At 36.8% G+C, this 20,511-nt stretch overlaps 7 protein-coding genes across 7 annotated transcripts; 4 read left to right on the plus strand and 3 right to left on the minus strand.

The window, feature by feature from the left end:
* Window positions 1-23: 23 nt before the first annotated feature.
* Window positions 24-1,868, plus strand: CEF1 (Cef1p; the record flags this gene model as incomplete). Its single annotated transcript, XM_003955705.1, has 1 exon — window positions 24-1,868. One exon carries the CDS (start codon window positions 24-26, stop codon window positions 1,866-1,868), a length of 1,845 nt encoding a protein of 614 aa, XP_003955754.1.
* A 642-nt stretch (window positions 1,869-2,510) lies between these two features.
* Window positions 2,511-3,272, plus strand: KAFR0B03240 (uncharacterized protein; the record flags this gene model as incomplete). The annotated part of the gene is made up of 1 exon (XM_003955706.1): window positions 2,511-3,272. One exon carries the CDS (start codon window positions 2,511-2,513, stop codon window positions 3,270-3,272), a length of 762 nt encoding a protein of 253 aa, XP_003955755.1.
* Window positions 3,273-5,603: 2,331 nt separating this feature from the next.
* KAFR0B03250 (DUF5341 domain-containing protein) lies at window positions 5,604-6,254 on the minus strand (the record flags this gene model as incomplete). The annotated part of the gene is made up of 1 exon (XM_003955707.1): window positions 5,604-6,254. One exon carries the CDS (start codon window positions 6,252-6,254, stop codon window positions 5,604-5,606), a length of 651 nt encoding a protein of 216 aa, XP_003955756.1.
* Window positions 6,255-9,275: 3,021 nt separating this feature from the next.
* GAS3 (putative 1,3-beta-glucanosyltransferase) lies at window positions 9,276-9,836 on the plus strand (the record flags this gene model as incomplete). The annotated part of the gene is made up of 1 exon (XM_003955708.1): window positions 9,276-9,836. The coding sequence occupies one exon, from the start codon at window positions 9,276-9,278 to the stop codon at window positions 9,834-9,836; it is 561 nt and encodes a 186-aa protein (XP_003955757.1).
* Window positions 9,837-10,033: 197 nt separating this feature from the next.
* Window positions 10,034-11,788, minus strand: SKY1 (serine/threonine protein kinase SKY1; the record flags this gene model as incomplete). The annotated part of the gene is made up of 1 exon (XM_003955709.1): window positions 10,034-11,788. The coding sequence occupies one exon, from the start codon at window positions 11,786-11,788 to the stop codon at window positions 10,034-10,036; it is 1,755 nt and encodes a 584-aa protein (XP_003955758.1).
* Window positions 11,789-12,335: 547 nt separating this feature from the next.
* On the minus strand, window positions 12,336-15,659 carry TRS130 (transport protein particle complex II subunit TRS130; the record flags this gene model as incomplete). The annotated part of the gene is made up of 1 exon (XM_003955710.1): window positions 12,336-15,659. The coding sequence occupies one exon, from the start codon at window positions 15,657-15,659 to the stop codon at window positions 12,336-12,338; it is 3,324 nt and encodes a 1,107-aa protein (XP_003955759.1).
* A 204-nt stretch (window positions 15,660-15,863) lies between these two features.
* ESC1 (Esc1p) lies at window positions 15,864-20,363 on the plus strand (the record flags this gene model as incomplete). The annotated part of the gene is made up of 1 exon (XM_003955711.1): window positions 15,864-20,363. One exon carries the CDS (start codon window positions 15,864-15,866, stop codon window positions 20,361-20,363), a length of 4,500 nt encoding a protein of 1,499 aa, XP_003955760.1.
* Window positions 20,364-20,511: the final 148 nt, after the last annotated feature.

Genomic DNA, 20,511 nt, shown 5'->3' on the forward strand with positions numbered 1-20,511 from the left:
TAAGAAGACACTTTTGTATAGCTATGGCACCTGTTCCAGTGTATGTGAAAGGTGGTGTCTGGTCTAATGTGGAAGATCAAATTCTGAAAGCAGCTATTCAAAAATATGGGACTCATCAGTGGAGTAAGATTGCATCGTTGCTCCATAAGAAATCTGCCAGACAGTGTGAAATACGTTGGAATGAATTTTTGAATCCACAGTTAAATTTCAGTGAGTTTAGTAAGGAAGATGATTCTAGATTATTGGACTTGGCAAGAAAGCTACCTAACCAATGGCGAACAATCAGTGGTATTATGGGGAGAACAGCACAGGTCTGTATCAACAGATACAACAGGTTGCTTTCTTCAGAGGAAGCGATAACCGATAATGAAGCAGTTTTAGGATCATCGTTAGAGTACAAAGTGGGTGATCTTAATCCTAATGTTGATACCCAAGCGGCGTTGCCCGATAAAGATGAATTGGAAGATGATGAACGTGAGATGCTAGCGGAAGCAAAAGCTCGTCTTTTAAACACTCAAGGTAAAAAGGCTTCTAGGAAAGTAAGAGAGAGAATGTTAGAAGAATCGAAAAGAATTGCACAGCTACAGAAGAGACGTGAATTGAAACAAGCTGGCATTAGCACCAAAATAAAAAGGGCAAACAAAAAATATACGGATGAAATCGATTATAATGAAGATATCATATACGAACAAGTTCCTTTACATGGAATTTATGATACAAAGGAGGAAGATGAAAGAACGCAAAATGAGTTGGATGAGTTTCATGCTCTAGTAAGGAAAAGAGGGTTACATGAGAAAGACCAAAGGAGAGAAACTGTTAGATTGCCTGAAAAGAAGGGAAAATATCAGGGTAAGAAAAGGAATAGGGAAGAGGCTGAGGTGGGTGATACTATTCAGAGAGGTGGTAAATCAGTGGAGTACGACACCTTCAGAGTAGCTTCTGGCTTCAAACTTAGTGCGCCGGGTTCAACTACCGAAAATACTTTAGGTAATGAGAAAGATATTTCTAGTAAAAGAAGGAAGCTCTTAGAAACTAGAAATGTCGGTACCTTGTTACATAAGGATAAATTAACTAGTCTTTCCCATAATGTCGAACAAGAAATTGAGCAAAATAATGAACAATTTCTAGAAGCAGTGAAAAGAAGACAGTTAGCGCAGCTCTTTGTAACATTACCACCGCCCAAAAACGACTTCGAGATATTACTAGAGGACGAAGAAGAGGAGAATGCTAGTGACATTGAAAACGGTGAGATTAAAGAAAAGGAAGAAGCAAACAAAACGGATAAGTACATTGAAAGTGGCGAAGAAGTCGATCTCTTGGAGAGTCAAATTTCAGAGGAGAAATCTCTTAAAAAACTGCGTACTCTAAATCTAGAATCATTGAATATGAATGAATTACCCACACCTGACTTTATCGAAAATCCAAACACATTATTCGAAGAGACATACAATGAGTTACTGTCTAATGGCATAACAGGTGTTGCGTATGAGGTTTCAGATGATGTGTTAAGTTGCTACGATGCTGTGGATAAAGCCCTGAATACAATCACGGTTCCGATAAGTACAGAAACAAACAGCGCCATTGTTGAACTGCCCTCAAGAGCAGTTTTAGGATCCTCAATTACTTCACAGAAGCTAAGAGTGCAATCTTTACAGAAAGAATTGAATTTCGTAAAGCCATTGAAAGAACAAAATGCATTGTTTTCTGAACAACTTTGCGGCAACAGCATACCTCAACTTTCTAGTTTGGTATCAAAATATTACATTGATTACAAGATATACCAAAATGAGTTATATGGCCTGAAACTCAGAAAAGCTAACCTACAAGAGCAACTAAAGCTTATCACAAACAATTTGGATACACGTTAGACTCATATACAATCTATACAAATCACAAGGCAATACTAATATTCATATTAATCCATTAATTTCAGAGTCAAAACTTGTATGACAATCAAAATACTCCCAACTCCCTTCCGCTAGAGTCACCATATTCCAAGACGCTATTACTCAAATAATGATTGACTTTGGGAGTGCAGAGAGAATATATACTAACATTATATGGGTAACAAGAAGGTCAAATTGATTAACGAAGATAAAAAGATGAAACAGTATTTTTAATACACTACCACAGAGCTCTGTTTCTCTACATATCACAAAATGGGGAAACCCGGAGGATGGAACTGCACCAGAAAACAAAAAAGAGGTCGTTGAAATCGTCAATCAAATGACCAAGAACCTCATGTGAGTATATGGACTTCACCGAATGTCCGTCTGAGATGTACTGAATTGGGTAGTTTAACTGTGGGTGGACGCTCAAGAAACCTTTACATTGAGCCGAGTACGCGGCTTTTCTACTTCAAAGTCACATCTAACAAAAATAAGAAGCACGATAACATGATTCCTTTGATGGATAAGTTTGTCATTAGAAACTTAGTTTGGTTCGTGTACATTTTGCGTCTGTTTACCATTAAGCTACTTGGAGGGGGGGGGGGGAGATAATTAAATTCGATGAGTATTGACATGATTGAAGGTTATTTCAGACGTTCTATCACAAATGAAATTGAAGACAAAGCTAAAGAAATTGTAGCTGTTAATATCGATGAATTTGATGAGGAAAACAATGAGCCGGCGAGCATAGGTAGAAGAGTTGCTGAAGGTCTGAGTGGAAGGGCAATTGCGTCTGATTCCCTTTTTGTGGATATTAAGCAGTTGAATTTAGTTAGTCGTCCCTCTTTCACTGCTGCCTTGATTCGCCATCCTTTGAACGAGTCGTTGAGACTTAACATGAAAAGTGATGAACTTAGACAAGGTCTTGCCCGTTTATGGAAGCATACCATAACACTGTCCTTAGTGACGGTAGTCCTTCCTAATACTTACCGCCTATTGAAGGGAAATGCAATGCCGGTCAGAACTCCAGCACTACTTGGTCATAGCAGTAGCACTCCTGTGACAGCGTATATTATGAACCCAGGCATCGACCTTCCTATTCACAGTGGAATTGGGGACTTCTATGACTATAAACCATTGGCCCGAATATTCCAGTCCCTGATTTCATATATATATATGGTTAAAATAGGCGTTTCCTTGTGGATCTTGATCTACTACTACAGAAAGGACAGTGTAGAGCAGACACACCCATTTTCCATTTGTTCAAAGCAGATGGGGAACTTTTTGGAACCTCGTTTTCAAAAGCCCAGTTCAAAAAGGGTTGACCAGTGCAATTCTCAAGTTAAAGTAACATTTGCTGGCACTACAAGGAGTAATGAGTGACATTCTTTGGTAAGTCTCCTTGAAGAAGGGCGGCTGTCGCAAACGACGAGCCCTTAAATATGACCATGGTTTCTAAATTAGAGAACACGGGCTTGGTTGTGAAAGACGCTAGCACGTTGGTAATCTTGCATGTGGAGGGAAGCGTGGAAGGGGTTGACGTTCGTGTTAGATGTTTTTACGCTTTTGGTAGTCATGAAGTGGCTCAAGGGTTTAAAGACTGGGAAAGGAGCTTTGGTGCAAAGTTGAAACCTGGATTGTTTGTCTTTGGTTGTGTTTAGAGAAAGATTTCAAAGAAGTTTTTCATTCCGTCAAAGCTCTGGACTGGAGATGGTTGTTGAAATTATTGTTTGGCTCTTGAAAAAATTTACATTAAAAGACTTCTATACCAAATTCAAAGACTACAAAAGGAGAACTATGAAAGAACTTGGAATGCAATGTAAACGTAGAGACATGGTCCGAATGCGTTAAACGTAGCTAAGTAACTGCACGAACAATCTTATAAAATTTTTATTGAACGGTTTGCTTCGTTGCATATTCAGGATAAAAATATGCAACAGCAAAATGGTGCTTCGCATTTTTTGAGTTGTTTTTCCGCATCAATTTTATTTTTTCCACTATTACTTATTTTCTCGTATTTATCAATAAATACACTTTTCAGTCGTAGAGCTCTTACCCCATGTAGGCAGTTGTGAGATATTTTAATGAAGTCTACGGAGCAAAAGGGTTATTGCTATTTTCGTCAGAGTACAATGCTTTATCAAAATCGTTAACAAAAAAATAAGAGCTCATCAATTTTAAAGAGACCTCCATATTAGGCAGAAGTTCACGTTACCGTACTTATTTTCCATGCATAAAGAGGGCATAGATTTCTACAATAGACGGGAATATTTTGGTAGCTTTGGCATATACTCACAAATATCAATGAGAGACGTAGGGGACAACACCCGCTACTGTGCAGAAGAAGAAGAGGTCTGAAAGGAATAATGAGGGTTTTATTGGCAGCTAGTTTCCTTTTTTTTTGGGCCACCTGCACTCAGGGCAGTTCGCTGCTAAATCATTAGATCTTACCAATCTGATATTATCTCTTTGGCCACCTGTATGTCTGACTATAGGCTCATTTTATTTGAGGAAATTGCACTTGATACAGGAAACACTAAAAGTATCGCTTGTAACAATGAATTACTGAAAGCCATATCAAAAGGACGGTCTGGAGATATTAAGAAATGTATAGGAGAGTATATTTTCATGGAAAAACAAGAAGTTCCGTAGCTGTATTAATGGAAATGGAGTGTTTCACTAATTGAAAATACAATATATACGTTTTCGCCACCTAAACAACGTAAATTATTTTCCTGAGTTTCTTAAAATTGAAAAAAAAAGGGACTAATGAACAAGCTACATCAATCTCTGCTTAAGGTGGATCTACAATCGCCCGTGTATTAACTACCCGATTTTTTGGTCAACAATAAGCAATGCTAGCAATTAGTATCATTATTGTTATCGATGAAGTAGACCTATGTCACAGGTAAAATAACTAGATGGAAAAAATTCCGAAACGACTTCCATGAAACCTAATTGATGATGGTAGTTTGGTAGTAGTTTCCTGGTATGTCATATCTACCTCCGTTAAAATATCTATTACCATGATAATGATAAATGCACTGTTTTTTACTAAAATTCCTGCATTGCCACAGCTAACAGAGCATTGGAAAAACTTAATAGTGGCTGATTTTTGGAACGGCTTATACTAAAAGTGGTGTCATATCCTGCAATCTTGAACTAAAGAACACCCATTAAAGCAGAACGAAACATGCTAGAATTTCGAGTCTTGAAAAGTCCATGATACAAGTATAAACTAGCGCTCTGTGTAAGGAACGTTACCACAAGAAGGTTGGTTTTCACATTCGTTTGTATTATTGATTTTCGATATATCTAGTCTTTTGCACTTATTGTACATGTTGGTCATCAGGTTAATCGAAAGATCTCCTTTTTGACTCTTTTAATGTTTTTATATATGAGTTTTCAACAAAGTTATTCTGCATATTTATTATCCCCTCTTATATCTTAAACAATAATATAAATTGGCAAACAAACAAAATATTTGATGCAATCACGTATTATTTGACTAAAAATATGTGAAAAAATAGCACTACATTCAATTAATGAAAAACAGTTAATATAAAAAGTCAATATATAAAAATTTCTAGGACTCTAACGAATGATTTTTATACATTCTTCTTATATCCATCTTTTCAAAAGGTTTTATTTTCCCTTGCGTGCTCTGATTTTAATTTTCTGGAGGAGTTATGGATACCCGTATATTAATGAGGGTTAAACACCGTCACATTTTCCGTCTTCACAATCATATGCTTCGTTACATTGACTATCGATACCACCATATGTGTTTAAATAGATTTCTCCATGAATAGCTGTCTCTAGGTTCTGGTAATGATTATTGTCCATCGGCTCACTTGGTACATCATCAATTGTCGCATCGATACACCATTTCCAACCTGTGTTTGCCTCCACGAATGTTTCAAATGCGTAAGAAATTTCTTCCTGACCAAGGGCTTCTGGATCTTGTGTCCATTGAACAGCTAAATCTTTATTAACGTTATCATAATTATAACTGACCCAATCAACTTCAAAACCATCATCTCTCTTCGCTAAATATTGTTCTGGAAGCTGCCCGGGAATAGCATCTAGGATCTTGCTAATTAGAGCACTGTGATCCAAATGTAATCCAACCGCATGATGTGTTCCTAAATCCGTATGAAATAACAAGGATGGAAGAATAGACATTTCGGAATCACGTTTACTTAGTTCCGCAGATACGCTAAGATTAAACGCAGAAACCCCCCAAATAGTAGGATGATTGATAAAGGAAGATAAGTTAGTAGATTGCGTAACATTTAGGAAATTCAAATCCGGAGAAAGGCCCTCTTTTAACAGATACGGCGTCAGAACCGCTTGTACTACCATTTCCAGACACCCAGGAAAGTACCGTCAATACAGCAGTTGCAGCGGCAAAAGTCCAACATGATGGCGAGCCTGGAGCAGACGCGCATGTGAATGCAGCGATTCCGGCCCATAACTTAGAATGGGACATAACAACTGAAGGTCTTCTGTTTCTCTGCAGGAAGCCTACCGCACGTTTCACTATGACAGGTGACCCATCCGTGATATAAAGTTGGATGAGAATTAACACAACCAATACACATATTGTTTGCAGTGGTTTTAATTGTGGCATAGTTAATTTTTTTCCTGACAGAATTTGAATTTAATAATGAAGAGAGAGGATGTCCTCGCTGTCAGAAAAGAGACATAGATCTAGTCCTTATATATGACCACTTTTTGACGATAACTTTGATATCAGTGAAATCTAAATAAAATAACCGAAGTTAGGTTAGATGCTTTTGAAAAGAAGAAGCTGCAAATGTGATACTTCAACATTATTCCAACTTAGGAAATTTTGCACACAACAGTAAGTAGATTCCAGAAAAGCTCATAGAAAAGACACTAAAAAAGCCGCAAGTGAAGTTCTCAAAATCATGCAACTCGAAATAATTCTGCAATAGTGGTTACCAAAACTTTTTCTTTACTATGAATCTCTCTACACATGTCCGCTGCCGCAGCTTTGTAGTATCCATTATGCAACCGAGTGTAGCAAGCTTTTCAACTCACACTTACATTCACATGACGCTATCTAATAAAGCTCATGCAAATAGTTTTTCTTATACCATAAGTGTGATGCAAGAATGATACATACTCCTTTTTTATGTTTTGGCATCCTGTTCATTTTTTTTGTGTTTTCATTTCTACCACGGCACTTACTCACCAATTATTAATAGAAGTCCGATATTTCAAAGTAGCCTACTGATTTTACTATTCTTAGTATTTCCAGTAGAAGTTTGAGTGTAACGTGCTGCATCTTTATCATGCGAATAGGTGCTCAACGACACAGACTATCACGAGACTTTGAATCCCTCAAAATTTGTACATTTTAGAGCTTTGCCGAAAAGAAGTATATATTCTCGGACGCACAATGAACATTTTAAGGCCGCATTAAATGTAGCTGGCACCGTGTTGTCTATACGAAACTCGTGGAAAGACAAACTTGTCACCGTTACTCACTCCATTGGCTTTCCTCGAAAACAACAACAACAACAACTATAACTAGTTATGCTATCATACATCGAAGTACTTATTTTTGAGATTATCACCTTCCATATCTCTAGAGATTATCACTTTCCATATCTCTAGAGATTATGCCAGAATTACCAGGAAATTTTTACAAAATCGTTAGCACTGCTTTTATTTTACTCTGTTTTATATATATCCTTCCATTCATCACAGAACGCTTATGGGAACTATTATCGAAAGACGGAAGGCCATATATTATGTTTACTCACACAATCCTCTGGACCTCTGCATCCACTGTAGTTTGCGTATCAGCCCCTGACTCCACGGTGTGTTGGACATTTTCAGCTGCAGCTCTTACCTTTACTATACTATTTGCTGCAACAATTTTGAAAACCTTTGGATATTATGATAGATCAGTAATGGAAGAAGCATAATGCCAGTCAACTTTTTCAGTCACTAAAGTGTGGTAGAGTCCTATTGACGATTCGGACTTTTTATGAAATACTCCCTTTTAGGCAAAGGTACTGCAAGAATTACCCCAAAACTTCAGTTAATCTCTTTTACCGTTCACAATCTGAATTATAATTGTACACATATATATATATTACTCCTAGAATAAAAAAAAAGTAAAAAACCACATTAATTATTTCATTGTATATTTAACCTAAGTATATGCTAAATGATATTTTTGATGAAAGTTTGATTTTTGGTAAATTTTGAAGCGTTTCCTGTTCGATAGTTGACAGCGTAATCATTCAGCTTCATTTTAGACATTCAATGGATTTGTTTTGCATGGGCACATTTAATTTTTCTTTCGACCAGATTTATGCATTAAATGAATTGTTTGGCGATAATGACCTCACTTGCTTCAGCACAACACTCGTAGTACACGAGGCAAGCAATTCAATAATGAATGGCATGTTTAAGAGTTACCAAGAATGTGACTTATTATTAAAGGCACGTGTAGCGATCTCTACCACAAAGCAATGGTTAGCCTTACGAGAAAGGAACTTGTGGCCGATCGATGTTATTCATGACTATAGAGTGTCCGATTTACACTGATTTGATGTCATTTGAACAATTTTCTGCAATGTTCAATCTATTTGACAGTTAGAATAAGCATTGAGGATGTATGCTCAAGTTGCTACACCGATGGGTTTTTTAAAAGAGATGGAAGGTTATTAGAAAATAGTTATACTGGTGGACCTCCTTGATACTAACCCATCTCAGTATCATGGCGATCACTAAAATTAAATAAAAGAAGATGGGACGCGCCATTTCACAGTATTACAGTGTAAAAATACCACGTTATGTATACCTTCTATAGACATAGATATGGTGCGTTGATGTTCGGCGATGTAATTTACAAAATAATCATACCTAGACAAGTTGATATTAAATTATCCTACTGTGCCTTTATAGGTATGTCAACGAAACTTGAAAAGTCTTGGGTATTTCGTCTCGATCCATTCTAGATTGATCTTGAGGGAAATACGGTGGCTTGTTAATGTCACGTTGATCTCTTACTGGTGAATTACACAGATCTTCGAATAATTGAGAAAGTCTATTGGCACAACTGATCCACAGATTTTTAAAAGTATTTTATTGAGTATCTTATGATGTAACCTAGTTATATATGTCTTCGACCACTATTGGTACTGACTTCTATCAATTACGTTAATATATACCGAGGTCTACATTTACAATGATAGTAATATCTGATATTTAGCAGAACAGTTATCCTACTGATCTACTCTGAGTATGGATGCAACACTGATATCCCAAGAACGCCCAACAAAGTTACTGATGGATTATATGCAGCTGACGGGTTACAAGATATATTTTCTGGTGGTTTAGTTTATGAATACTCGGAAGAAGTTAAACGAGTATGGTTTAGTGGAAATTGCTTCCAATGGTGACATTACTTACAAAACAGATTTTGTAAACTTGAAGGACCGTTTCGCTAATATCAGTCTTTCCTATACCACGGAGCAAAGCATTTCTAATGACACTCTATACTACTGTAATGCTACTAAAATCACTGACGTTTATTCCGATTTTGGTGTTAAGAACTTTAGTATTGCTGCTCAGCCATCTGAAATTGCCAATTTGATTAAGTATGGTGTTAATGGATCTAATGTAGGTAGTATTTTAACTGATTATACATTCTCAACTACCTTTAATTATACCATTTATGACACTGATAACAATACTGTCGCAGCCACTATTTCTTATGCTTCCTCTAACACGATCAATTACTTGAATCAAGCTGTTGCTACAGCTTCGGCCACTGTTACTAGCTCATCCTCAGCGACCGCTTCCTCTAGTTCTTCAAAGAGCAAAAATGAAGCTGCTGGCGTCAAAGCTACTTCATTTGGCACTGGTATCTTCACATTTTTAATTTCAGCGTTATTCTTATAAATCTTGTACTACTAAAAAGCTCAGCTTAAAAGAACTTTATATTTGGGGTCAAAAATGACAGTTTGGTTTATAAGTATATAATTCGTATTTTTTGAAAAATAATGTTATCATGAAGTTTGATGAATAATATATAAAAGTTTTACGAAAATAGTAAATGAAAAAAATTAAAAATTGTTACAGTTTATAGGATGTCTACCTCAATGCTTTTTGTGATCTTTCACCTCTTGGCACCACCCAGGAATATCTGAACCATCTCCGCCCAATGGTCTATCCAGCACACGTATATTTTCCATTCCGAGTGTATCATTTAGCCACGGATGGTTAACTAAGCCACCGGCATCAGCCCTTTTCTTCGGATCGATCTGCAACATAGGCAATAAGAAATCGGATATTTCTTGTGCTTCAGTAGAATTAAATTTATACTTTTCCATAAGTACATCCTTTAATGGCCAAAATTTCAATTTCGAAATATTTCTTAACTGACCCTTAGAATTGAAAAATCTTCTAGCGTATTTGCTGTTTTGTAAAAGATATGGTGGAAATTCTCCAAGTAATTCCATTATCTGTGCAATATGATCTTCATCCTTCGAATATGAATGCCCTTCGCAAGGTTCAAAAAGAAAATCACCCGTTATTAATTCAAAGATCATACAAGCAGCAGACCATATATCTGTACTTGCCCCCCATGCAGCTCCTATAAGAACTTCTGGAGACCTATACTCCCTTGTTTGGATAGAATTTGTAAAATGTTCATCGTACCAACAGGAATTTCCAAGATCAGCGATCTTGATTTGAATTATACTACTTGAACTGTCATCCTCTTGTTGTGGTTGTTGCTCTGATTCTGATAACTCAAACGATGACAATGAATTTGCCAGTTGTGTTTCTGCACTGGTTAAGTTGTGATTACTACTTGAAGTTGATATATTACCGGCTGAAGATATATTACCATTTGATGATATCATAGAATTGAACTGTGATTTTATATCAAAAAAATTTGTAGAGCTGATAGGAGATGGTAATGGTTGTGACCCAGTAATTATACTGTGACTCCTCCTCGACCTATGTATTGTCATAGACGACATCCTCCTAGATGACGAAGAAGAACTAGCATTTGAATGTGTTTGATTTTGCAATTTTTTCATTTCTTTTTTCTGTTTATCCAATAATTCAACCATTTTAACTATTGATTCGACATCACCTATTTCCATCAAAACGTTTTCTGGTTTGATATCGGTGTGAATGACACCACAGATTCTATGCATATAATCTAGTCCTAAAAGTAACTGTTTCGAAATTTGTTTCACATACATCAACGGAATTCCTCTGTGCTCGTATTTTTTTATTAGTGCCAATAAATTTTCTCCAAGCACCTCAAAAACCATAACGATATGATTCCCATTCGGTCCCTTCTTAATAAAATTATCCAGCAGAGTCAAGACATGTTTTGACCCCTCGTTACAAGCTGCAGTAGAACTTGATATTTTCTGTAATAGCTTGATCTCATCAACTGCAGCTTCTGTGTAAACTTTATCACTCCTGACAATTTTTACTGCCACATGGGAATTATCTAAGGCGTCCTTGGCCAACCAAACAGTGGAGAAGTGGCCCCAACCAAGTTTTCTCACGAGTACATATCTATCATTTTTGTATTTCTCACCTTTGAAAGCTGGATGGTAGCCACCTGGTTTATAATCCTTGAGAGATTCCTCATTTTTCTCATCACAGGAAGAATAATCATCATCGTCATAATCTCCAGTAGTACCTTCTGTTTCTCCATAAGCAGAAACTATCGATGAGTCTATAGCGGATGACGTATTTAATTGCAGAGATAAATTCGACTTTGTTTGAATAAGATTTTGTCTAATCTTTTCTCGAGGAAATAGATTGATTTGAGAAGATGAGCTCGGTGCAGTATGCTGTTTCTTGACAAAATGTATGGAAGAACCCATTTAGAACTGCTGGAATATGTTTTGATAGCCTTCTATTTGGCTATGACGTCTGCTTTCTACGTATTGTAGTTTCCTTTATGTAACTCAACCTTTTTAAAAAGTTTGATAATGGATATGCCCACGAATTTCTTTAAAGGGAAAGTAACCGAATGGAGGATAAAGACCGCTCTAAACTTAAGGTATACACTTTTCGACAATGTACGTTAGAAATTACACTTGGAATATCCAATTAACAGGGAACTAAATCGAAAAAAAATGGTTTATTCCTTTGCTATTCGAACTACTTTTAAATGAATTAGCCTAACGATAAAAATGACGATGACTAGTTACTACGGTTCTACACTACAAATTTCTCGCCCTTGCAAAAGCCAAAGAAAAAAATTTGAAAAAAAAATTGCGTAACAAACTGTGGAACCACTGGCGGGTAACGGTCAATTTAATGGTCCAAAACGGTCATTGGCAAGGTGGTTGAAACGGTCAGACTGTCAATTCGTCAGTGATTTGATGCTTGTTGTCATTTGAGATATCATTATATACCAATATTTAATCAGAGAACTAGTATGGAATCGAAGGCATTGACATAATCAATTCTCGTGGCCCCATCTCTTGTGTTTGTTATCTCAATACCTGGGAAGGAAAGATACCCCTTCTTCAATGGGATTAAAGATACATCGTAGCTTACAGTTTGTGATTGTTCCGGAATGAGAAATCTCTTTTTTCCGTTCACCAACCATTCGTTACTACTTGATATTTCGAAGACATTTTCGAATTTTTCAATGCCAGACCTATTCCATTCGCATTCTAGATTCTCGATAGTAATCTGATATGGTACAGGGACTCCAGCTTCCAGAACCTTTGAAGTAGGTTCTTTCGGCACAAATTCGACGAAGAAGAATTGATCGAATTCTGGAAGTTCCACAGGTAAACTCAATTCTTTTTGTTCCAGTGATTTGAAATATTTGGTCCCATCGATATGCGTCGCAGGGATACCAATAACTAATCTCTCTATACAGTTTATCATCATCTTCTTCATATCTGGATCCAGGATAGCCGGCTTTTTGAGCATGAAAATAATCTTGTTAATTATGGCTTCAGATGAACATAGCTTCACAGTACGTTCTTTATCAAATACATCAAAGTCATAGCTTATCTTGTCAAGAACATAATTTTTCCATATTAGGCGCCATTTCTTGAAAGTGTCCATTGACTCTTCATCATTTTCTCCCAGTAGGAATGAGTTAGTAACGATTAAATCCAAGTACTCCTTCAATGAATTGTATTTAATATTTAAATGAAAAATGTCCTTACGATCGAATTTATCAGCACACTTTATTTGATAACAGTTCAAACAGCTTTCGGTTACGTTCGATCTTAAGATAATTGGCTTAGGTGGTTCGAAGTCGCCAGATAGGTCATATTTTGTTTCAGCATCTGCCTTCAATTTACTGCTATGTAACAATAATGGTACTTCCTTTATCGAAGTATTTAGCAGAAATTTGAAGAAAAATAAACTTTTCTTGAATATATCCTCCACAGATACCGATATAGGTAGAAAACAATTGATTTCTATAGTGTTTATTTCTTTATAATGGATACGGCCTATATCAAAGGATAAAGTGACTTTTAATTTGAAAGAGGTAATTTGCCTCGAGGGAAAGTATTCAATTTTCTTGGAAGTAAATGACAGATCTTGAATTTTTAGATACGGAACGTCAGCGTCCTCTTCAAAAGTTATCGGAAATGGTTCGGAACTATCTTCTTTTACCACGACCATATCAAGATGTATATTCTCTGCATTACAGGGATTATTTAGGTTCGCAGTCAATGCATATTGACCTAACTTTAGGCTACGAGCCTGTTGTAAATGCAATGAAACATTGTTTCCATCATATAATGGAAGTATGCTAATATATTTCTTATTGTTGTTTGATGGAAAATTATGAACAAATACGTTGCCTTTTATACTGATTTCTATGGCCACGGGAACAAAATCGCCAAATGATATTTCATTAGTCTCTAGTACGATGGTACTTTCAATAGTGGATAATTTAATATTAACATCAAAAGCACGAAATGTTATTGTATGATCACTATTCTTCAACTTGAATATTATGCTATCAATTTCGAAATTCTCAGTAAATATGCTTTTGACATGTAGACCAATCCCGTAAACATTAGGTCTCAGCAAATCTATGCAATCGTCAACATCAATGTTAAATAAACTTTTCACTGGAAATATAATCTTCTGTTCTGCTGTAGTGGATAGCTCAAGGAACTTCTGCCAGTATAAAATTTTTTCTTCAAGATCTTCAGACAAATTGACTAAGTTGAGAAATGCATTCTTTAGTACATCTGAAACAGAAATAGAAGCATCATCAATTTGTAATGTAGTGATATTTGAACAGTTCAATAATGATTGAATAAAAACTTTTAGGATTTTAAGTCCTATTAAATTCCAATTTGATTGAATATAAAATTCATAAGATGACACAAATAAAATGATGGTATTTTCATATTCCTTTCTCTGAAAATGTAATAACCCTATTTCAATTGTCAAATAATCGATTGTTCTTTGTCTTCTCCTCTTTGCACACTTACTGAAAATTTCAATAATCTCTTTACTAGAATTGATAATTTTGTCATGAAAGTCATCTTCAGTTTTGGGCAGATTGTCAAACTTATATTGAGTATCCATAGTAACAGATCTACCATGTAATTTAAATTCTGTACTTGCAAGAACACTTTCTATCCAACAGTCACGTTTTAATAGTAGCAGTTCACCTTTTACTTCATCAAGAATTGGTGATTGAACCATTTTCTCCGAGGATACCAAAGATATCATAAATTCCAAAAATGAGTACCTGAAGTTTAAATAATTCACGTTGTTTTTTAGAGTTGAAGTTTCAATGGTTCCCAGGAAAGTCCGGAGTAATTTGTAAACTTTCAAGTAAGCTGTTGCATTCAATTCACTATGCAATAAAAAGTGAAGTTCTTTAACGAAAAAGTATTTATGATAGCCGTATTCGGTCAAAGTTCCATTTTTCAAGCTTTCAGATACTGATATTTGTGAGTTTTCATCTGAGGAGACAGCAAAATGGTTCTCAAGTTTATGATCTTTCAGCTTTAGGGTATCATTCATCAGCAACAATTTTCTTAGTAATGATTTGATCATGGACAGTTGACTAATTCCTTCGTCTACAATGTTAAATTCTGAGTATAAATCTAATAATCGCTCCTGTATTACTAGTTGTTCAACGCTTGGAGGTTGACCGTGATGTTTACCAAGGTCGTTTTTTAAATAGTCTAAGCGTTGCTGAAATATCTTCAACAAATATGACTTGATATTCTGGCTCAATTGATTCCAAAATGCTTCTTTTTCCTTGGGAGATTTGTATACAGACTTTAACTCTAGCGCTTGTACGTCAGGGAAATCCTTTTCAATTTTCTCCATTATAGACATTGTCTTGAAGATATTAATATCAATGATTTCAGCATTAGCATATAAGAAGATAATGGGCACACTTGGCAGCTGTAATTCATGTTGACTACCTGTATCCTGTCCTTGTACTTCCGGCAGCCATTGCCTTATAAGTGGACGAACTTTCGACCGATATTCATCGACAGATATACAATTTACGATGATAAAATTAATGAAGGGACTGTTCATACCTAATTTTCCATGCCCATTGTGATTTGCTGCGTGTAAGCTGACTGGAAGTCTACCAATGGTCCTAATTGAGCCAGCTGGGGACTTCCAATGGACATTTTCTAAAGGGAAGATTTTCCTGAATTCGTCCCTGATACTTTCAAAAAGATCAAAGGGATCAAAATAACTCAATATAATTGATGTTCCATCGGCATCCTGGTCCATTTTAGTGCTTATAGTCCTTTGAATGTGCTCATCTTCTATATTCAATGTGATCTGTAAGATATGATTTTTCTACAGAACATGCGAAAACGCAAAACTCTGAAAAAAATAATATAATTATATTGAAAAGGGAATTTGATATTATCAGTGTAAACAAAGCTCATCCGCTCAGAGATACACTTAAGTCATTAGCATAGAAATACCAGTATGGGTAGTGACTCTAAAAAGAAAGATGAAAAACAGTCTAGGTTGAGCTTGTCAGCTCCTACTCGGAATCTCAAGCAATACAAGTCGATATTTGATCAAAGATACAGATCTAAGAGTAGAGGGACAGGGTTTAGGGTGAGTAAACCAAAATGTTTAGATACTAATCGTCGTTTGCAAAGGGAAAGCGATACTGTCAAAGCCTCTACTTGGGTGAACTCTCTTATTGAAAGGGGAAGGCATATACTTTCAGAAATACACAATGATGACATGAAATTTGAAGCTGAACTCAGGGATCTTGAAAGGACAACTAGAATCGAAGAATCTATTGTTAACGATATCCTTGAAAAGCATACTGAGATCGCTGTGCCCTATGAAAAAGCTGACTTGATAGCTGCAGGTAGTGCTGATGAGAACAATCAACTAATACTCCCAAATAGTGGAACACGTCTAGAAAATTCCGAAAGCACTGAACAGGAGGAATCTAATAGCGAGGATAACTCAGAAAGCGATGCTTCTTTAGTAATTTTGTCCAGTTCAGAAGAAAATAGTATTAGTGAGATGCGAGCGGAAGATGAAGATATCTCTTCTTCAGAGGAATACGAAACTATAAAGCGCAGTATAGCTGAGGAAGCTTTATTGAATATGGCAAATTATGAGAACACTGGAGAGGAATACCCCCAGGGCTCTCCAGAACACCATTTTGCAGATACTGATTTTGGAAAAATATTTACTGATATTTCACATGATGTACATGGTGAAATGGAGATGGCTCATGATTTCCAAGAACCTTCTAAGAACCAAACGAGCGGATCAATGTTTGATTTGGTTCCACTATCTCATGACCAGAGATCAGAAATGAAAGAACAGGAACAAGAACAAGGGGAAGAGGAAGAGGAAGATGAAGATGAGATGTCAGCTGTATTGTCAGATACTAGCATACAAAGGGAAGAATTATTAGAAGAAAGTGAAAATGAAAATCCTTCTGAAGAGGCTTTCGAATCTAATTCAGAGGATGAACAACTTGAGGAGATCCCAGATGATATTCGATATCCTTCGAATGAATCTGCAGCACACCTTTTATATGACGAAAATCATGAAAATCACGGCGCCCATAATTTTGATACTGCTTTCAGTAGACCTGAATTGAGTTCAATAGCACATATTTTGGGAAATATCGAAGAAGAGAGAAAGAATGTATCACAGGGCCATACTCAGACAAATGAAGCAGAAAACTATATTGGTTCAGACACTGAGAACACCAGTCATATACGTGATGAAAATTTAAAGGAAATTGAATCTTCCTCTGAGCCTGATACTTCTGAGCAGTACTATACAGGTATTACCGAAACTCATATTTTAGATCATAATTCTAGCGATGATATAAATCAAGAAGAGAAACAAGAGAGAAATTCTGACGAAGATTTTGTGCATAATCGAGCTTTCACGAAACTGGAATTCAATGAAGGCCTAAACAGCGACTATGATGAAGAATTAGACCAAGGAACAAAACATAATATATCTGCTCCTGTCAGTTCCAAAGGCATTGATGTTGTTATACATGAAATCAGCAGTAGTGAGGAAGATATTTCTGAAAATGACGGTGAAGCCTTTGAAAATTCATCTAATGATTCTCTCTCTGATGAAAAAGAGGGTAGTTTTGTAGAGAATGACATAAACGCTAACAAGAAACAAGGCTATGAGAACGAACACTTACAGGTACATCACGATCAGATCGATGTCCAGAATAAAGAATACAGTGCAGAAAATCCTATTGCTATTACCTCAGACATTGAAGGCGACATACAAGATCATATGAATGGCCCAAGAAACTTTTTTGGAAAGGACGTCGAGGGGATACATACGGATGAGGAAGGACAAGAACAACGTTTTTTCAAGGCTGCCCCCTCACATGTTATTAACAATATGAGAAGTGACAAAGTTTTGTCAAATAATGATACATATAATAGCATTGAGACGGACATACATAGCAACCAGAATGTATCTCCCCTTAAGGACGTGGACCATAATACTACCTTTGATAAACGCGAGACAGTTCTCTCTCCCCAAAGCTCACCAACCCCCGGCTACCTAAATTCTGAAGGTAATTCTTTTTATTACTCTACGCTAGAAAATTTGGAGCCCTCTAATGATGTCGTCACTGAACAGGTCAAATCTGCATACGAAGTGATTATATCAGGTTCTACATACAGTTCAACGTCATTTGATGATAATGCAGATGTATTACCGTCGCCTCTAGAATACATTTCGCCTTATGTCAATCATGCAGCTTTTACATCCGAAGAAGTGGGGGAAAAGGAGAAAGAATATTTAAGAGAAACCTTGATAAAATTGGGGCTAGTTCCTCAAAACTCTAAAAATCCAGAGGAGGGCAGTGAAGTGTCAGATACTTCTTTTTATACTGTAGGACAGGCCGAGAACTCGTCAGAAGCTCATAAGGAGTCGGAAGATGAAAATCGTGGTCAAGCGACCCCAAAACATATGGAGGCAAGTTCAGTGCACCTTCCGAATTCAGAAGCGGAGGACGAAGATGCAGTTTTTTCTACTCCCAGGACGGGTGATCGAGTAGTAGATCAAAACGAACAAATTGCATTTGCTGAGGAAAGAAGTGGTCAACAGTCAGAGCAAGAATATATATATGAATTTCCGCGTGAATCAAATTCTGAAAATAAGGAAATCGACAAATTCGAAAGCACGGTATTGAGTGACGTCTCCTATATTACTGCAACCGCTGAACCGGTAAATGGCGTAGAAAATAATGAAGCTGAAGACTCTTTCTATGAAAGCTTGCAAGAAGGTACCGAAGACTTTCCCATAGTGAAGGAAGAAGGCGCACATGAAAATATACCAGCGACAAGTGACAAAGATATTGATATTTATGAAAATGTCGAACTTACGGTTTTAGGTGAAACCTCACAAGATCATTCAACACCTGATTTTGCTAATTCTAATATCATATCCGTTGATGGTCTAGCCATGGAAAATTTATCAATCCGACCTGAATATGAGGATGCAGTTTCGGATACAAATGCGATTGTACTGCCTAAAGAACAGTCCCATTCCCATGGCGTGCCTGAAACCCAAATCGTTCCTTTTGCCAAGAAAAATTATAGTACGGACGGTGAAGTACTGGAGGATGTTGATGTAGTAAGTATAAAGACCGATGAGAAAGGCCAAACTCATCTTACTACTTCAGATATCTCTGAAGTTGCTCAAGATGAGCTAATAAATACAACAGGCCTCTATGAGAACGTTGACTCGTTATTGGAGCCAGAACTTTCGGATGATGCCAACGAGCGAATAGAGGTGAGTAGCACTTCTAGTGATAAAAAACAGCTGAAATCTCAAAATGCATTGCACGAGCAACCTCGTCACGATCCAATTCGTTCAAAACTTTTAACTATGCCAACCTACATGGTAGGAAAATTGGTACATGGAGTAAAGAATGTTGCTGATGTGGCTAATGAATTTGTAAGGAGAATAGACGCAATAGGCGATTTGCATGATGAGCTCTTGGAAGAACAACCTATTGAAGAAGGAGCTAGCAATGGCGGTGAATTAGCGGGACAGCAGTTACCACAAACAAGCACTGTAAAAGATCCATCTTCATTGCTTGACGTTTCCGCATCAATAGCTGAGGAAACAAATTTAAAATATGATTATTCCAAGAAAAATACGCCTTCGGTTCTTAGAATGAATGATCTGGATGAAGGGTATAAAGAAAAAGTCGTTGCGTCCGTGCAAGCTCTCGAAGTTTTGGCGGATGAACTTCGTGATACGAATAAGTCGATACCAGTTGCCAATTCTGAGCAAGATGATACATCTGAGTTTGAAGAAAGCTTGAATAAGCGGACTACTCGTATTTTGAACGATGAACGTCCTGAATTGAGTATGCACATTGATGATATGGAAATCGACGATGAGCAGCCTGACAATGTGGCAAAGACAGAATTTGAATTCGATCTAACTGAAAAGGTAGCCCGTAATGTAACCAATCCAGAAAAATCTAAGACCAAGACAATAACATCAGTAAGAGTCAACGGAACTGACAATGAGGATCACATTGGTCATACAGATAATAATATATTAGATGGCATGGAAAGGATAAAACGAGAGCTTATTTTAGACGAAAATGAGAGTTCTTCGGAAGTTCCTGAGCAGACTGGATCAAGTCTACTGAAAGAGAGTTCTCCAGAGGCGTCTCTACATACTATCAAAAATCCTGAAGAACAAACAAAGAAGGATGGCAGGGCCTCAACAAGCAAAGCAGTAGACAGACAACGGGTCAGTAAGGCTGATTCAAACAGCGAGAACACTGATGCTAAGGCTACCACAACAGTTCCTACTAGCGAAAGATCGAAGAAGAGGAGGGTGCCAAGAAGAAGAAAGAGACCATTAACGGGAGCATCTGCAACCCAAGGCCCAACAAAGAGGTTAAGAAAACGCTCTTTACGGAAACCAAGACCACCTAAGCATAAGTAAGTTACTTAACAAGTTATATAAATATAATTTAAAGGACTTTTAGAATTCAAAATGTTTTGAGCTTCCTAAAGCTTCGCATCGGTATTTTCGCCCTGGGTCATATCTTATGTTACCGGCCGATATTTGATATAAGAATAAAGTGGCCAGA

Source organism: Kazachstania africana, chromosome 2 (assembly GCF_000304475.1).
Source record: "Kazachstania africana CBS 2517 chromosome 2, complete genome".
In the NCBI taxonomy this organism is placed as follows: Eukaryota; Fungi; Ascomycota; class Saccharomycetes; order Saccharomycetales; family Saccharomycetaceae; genus Kazachstania; species Kazachstania africana.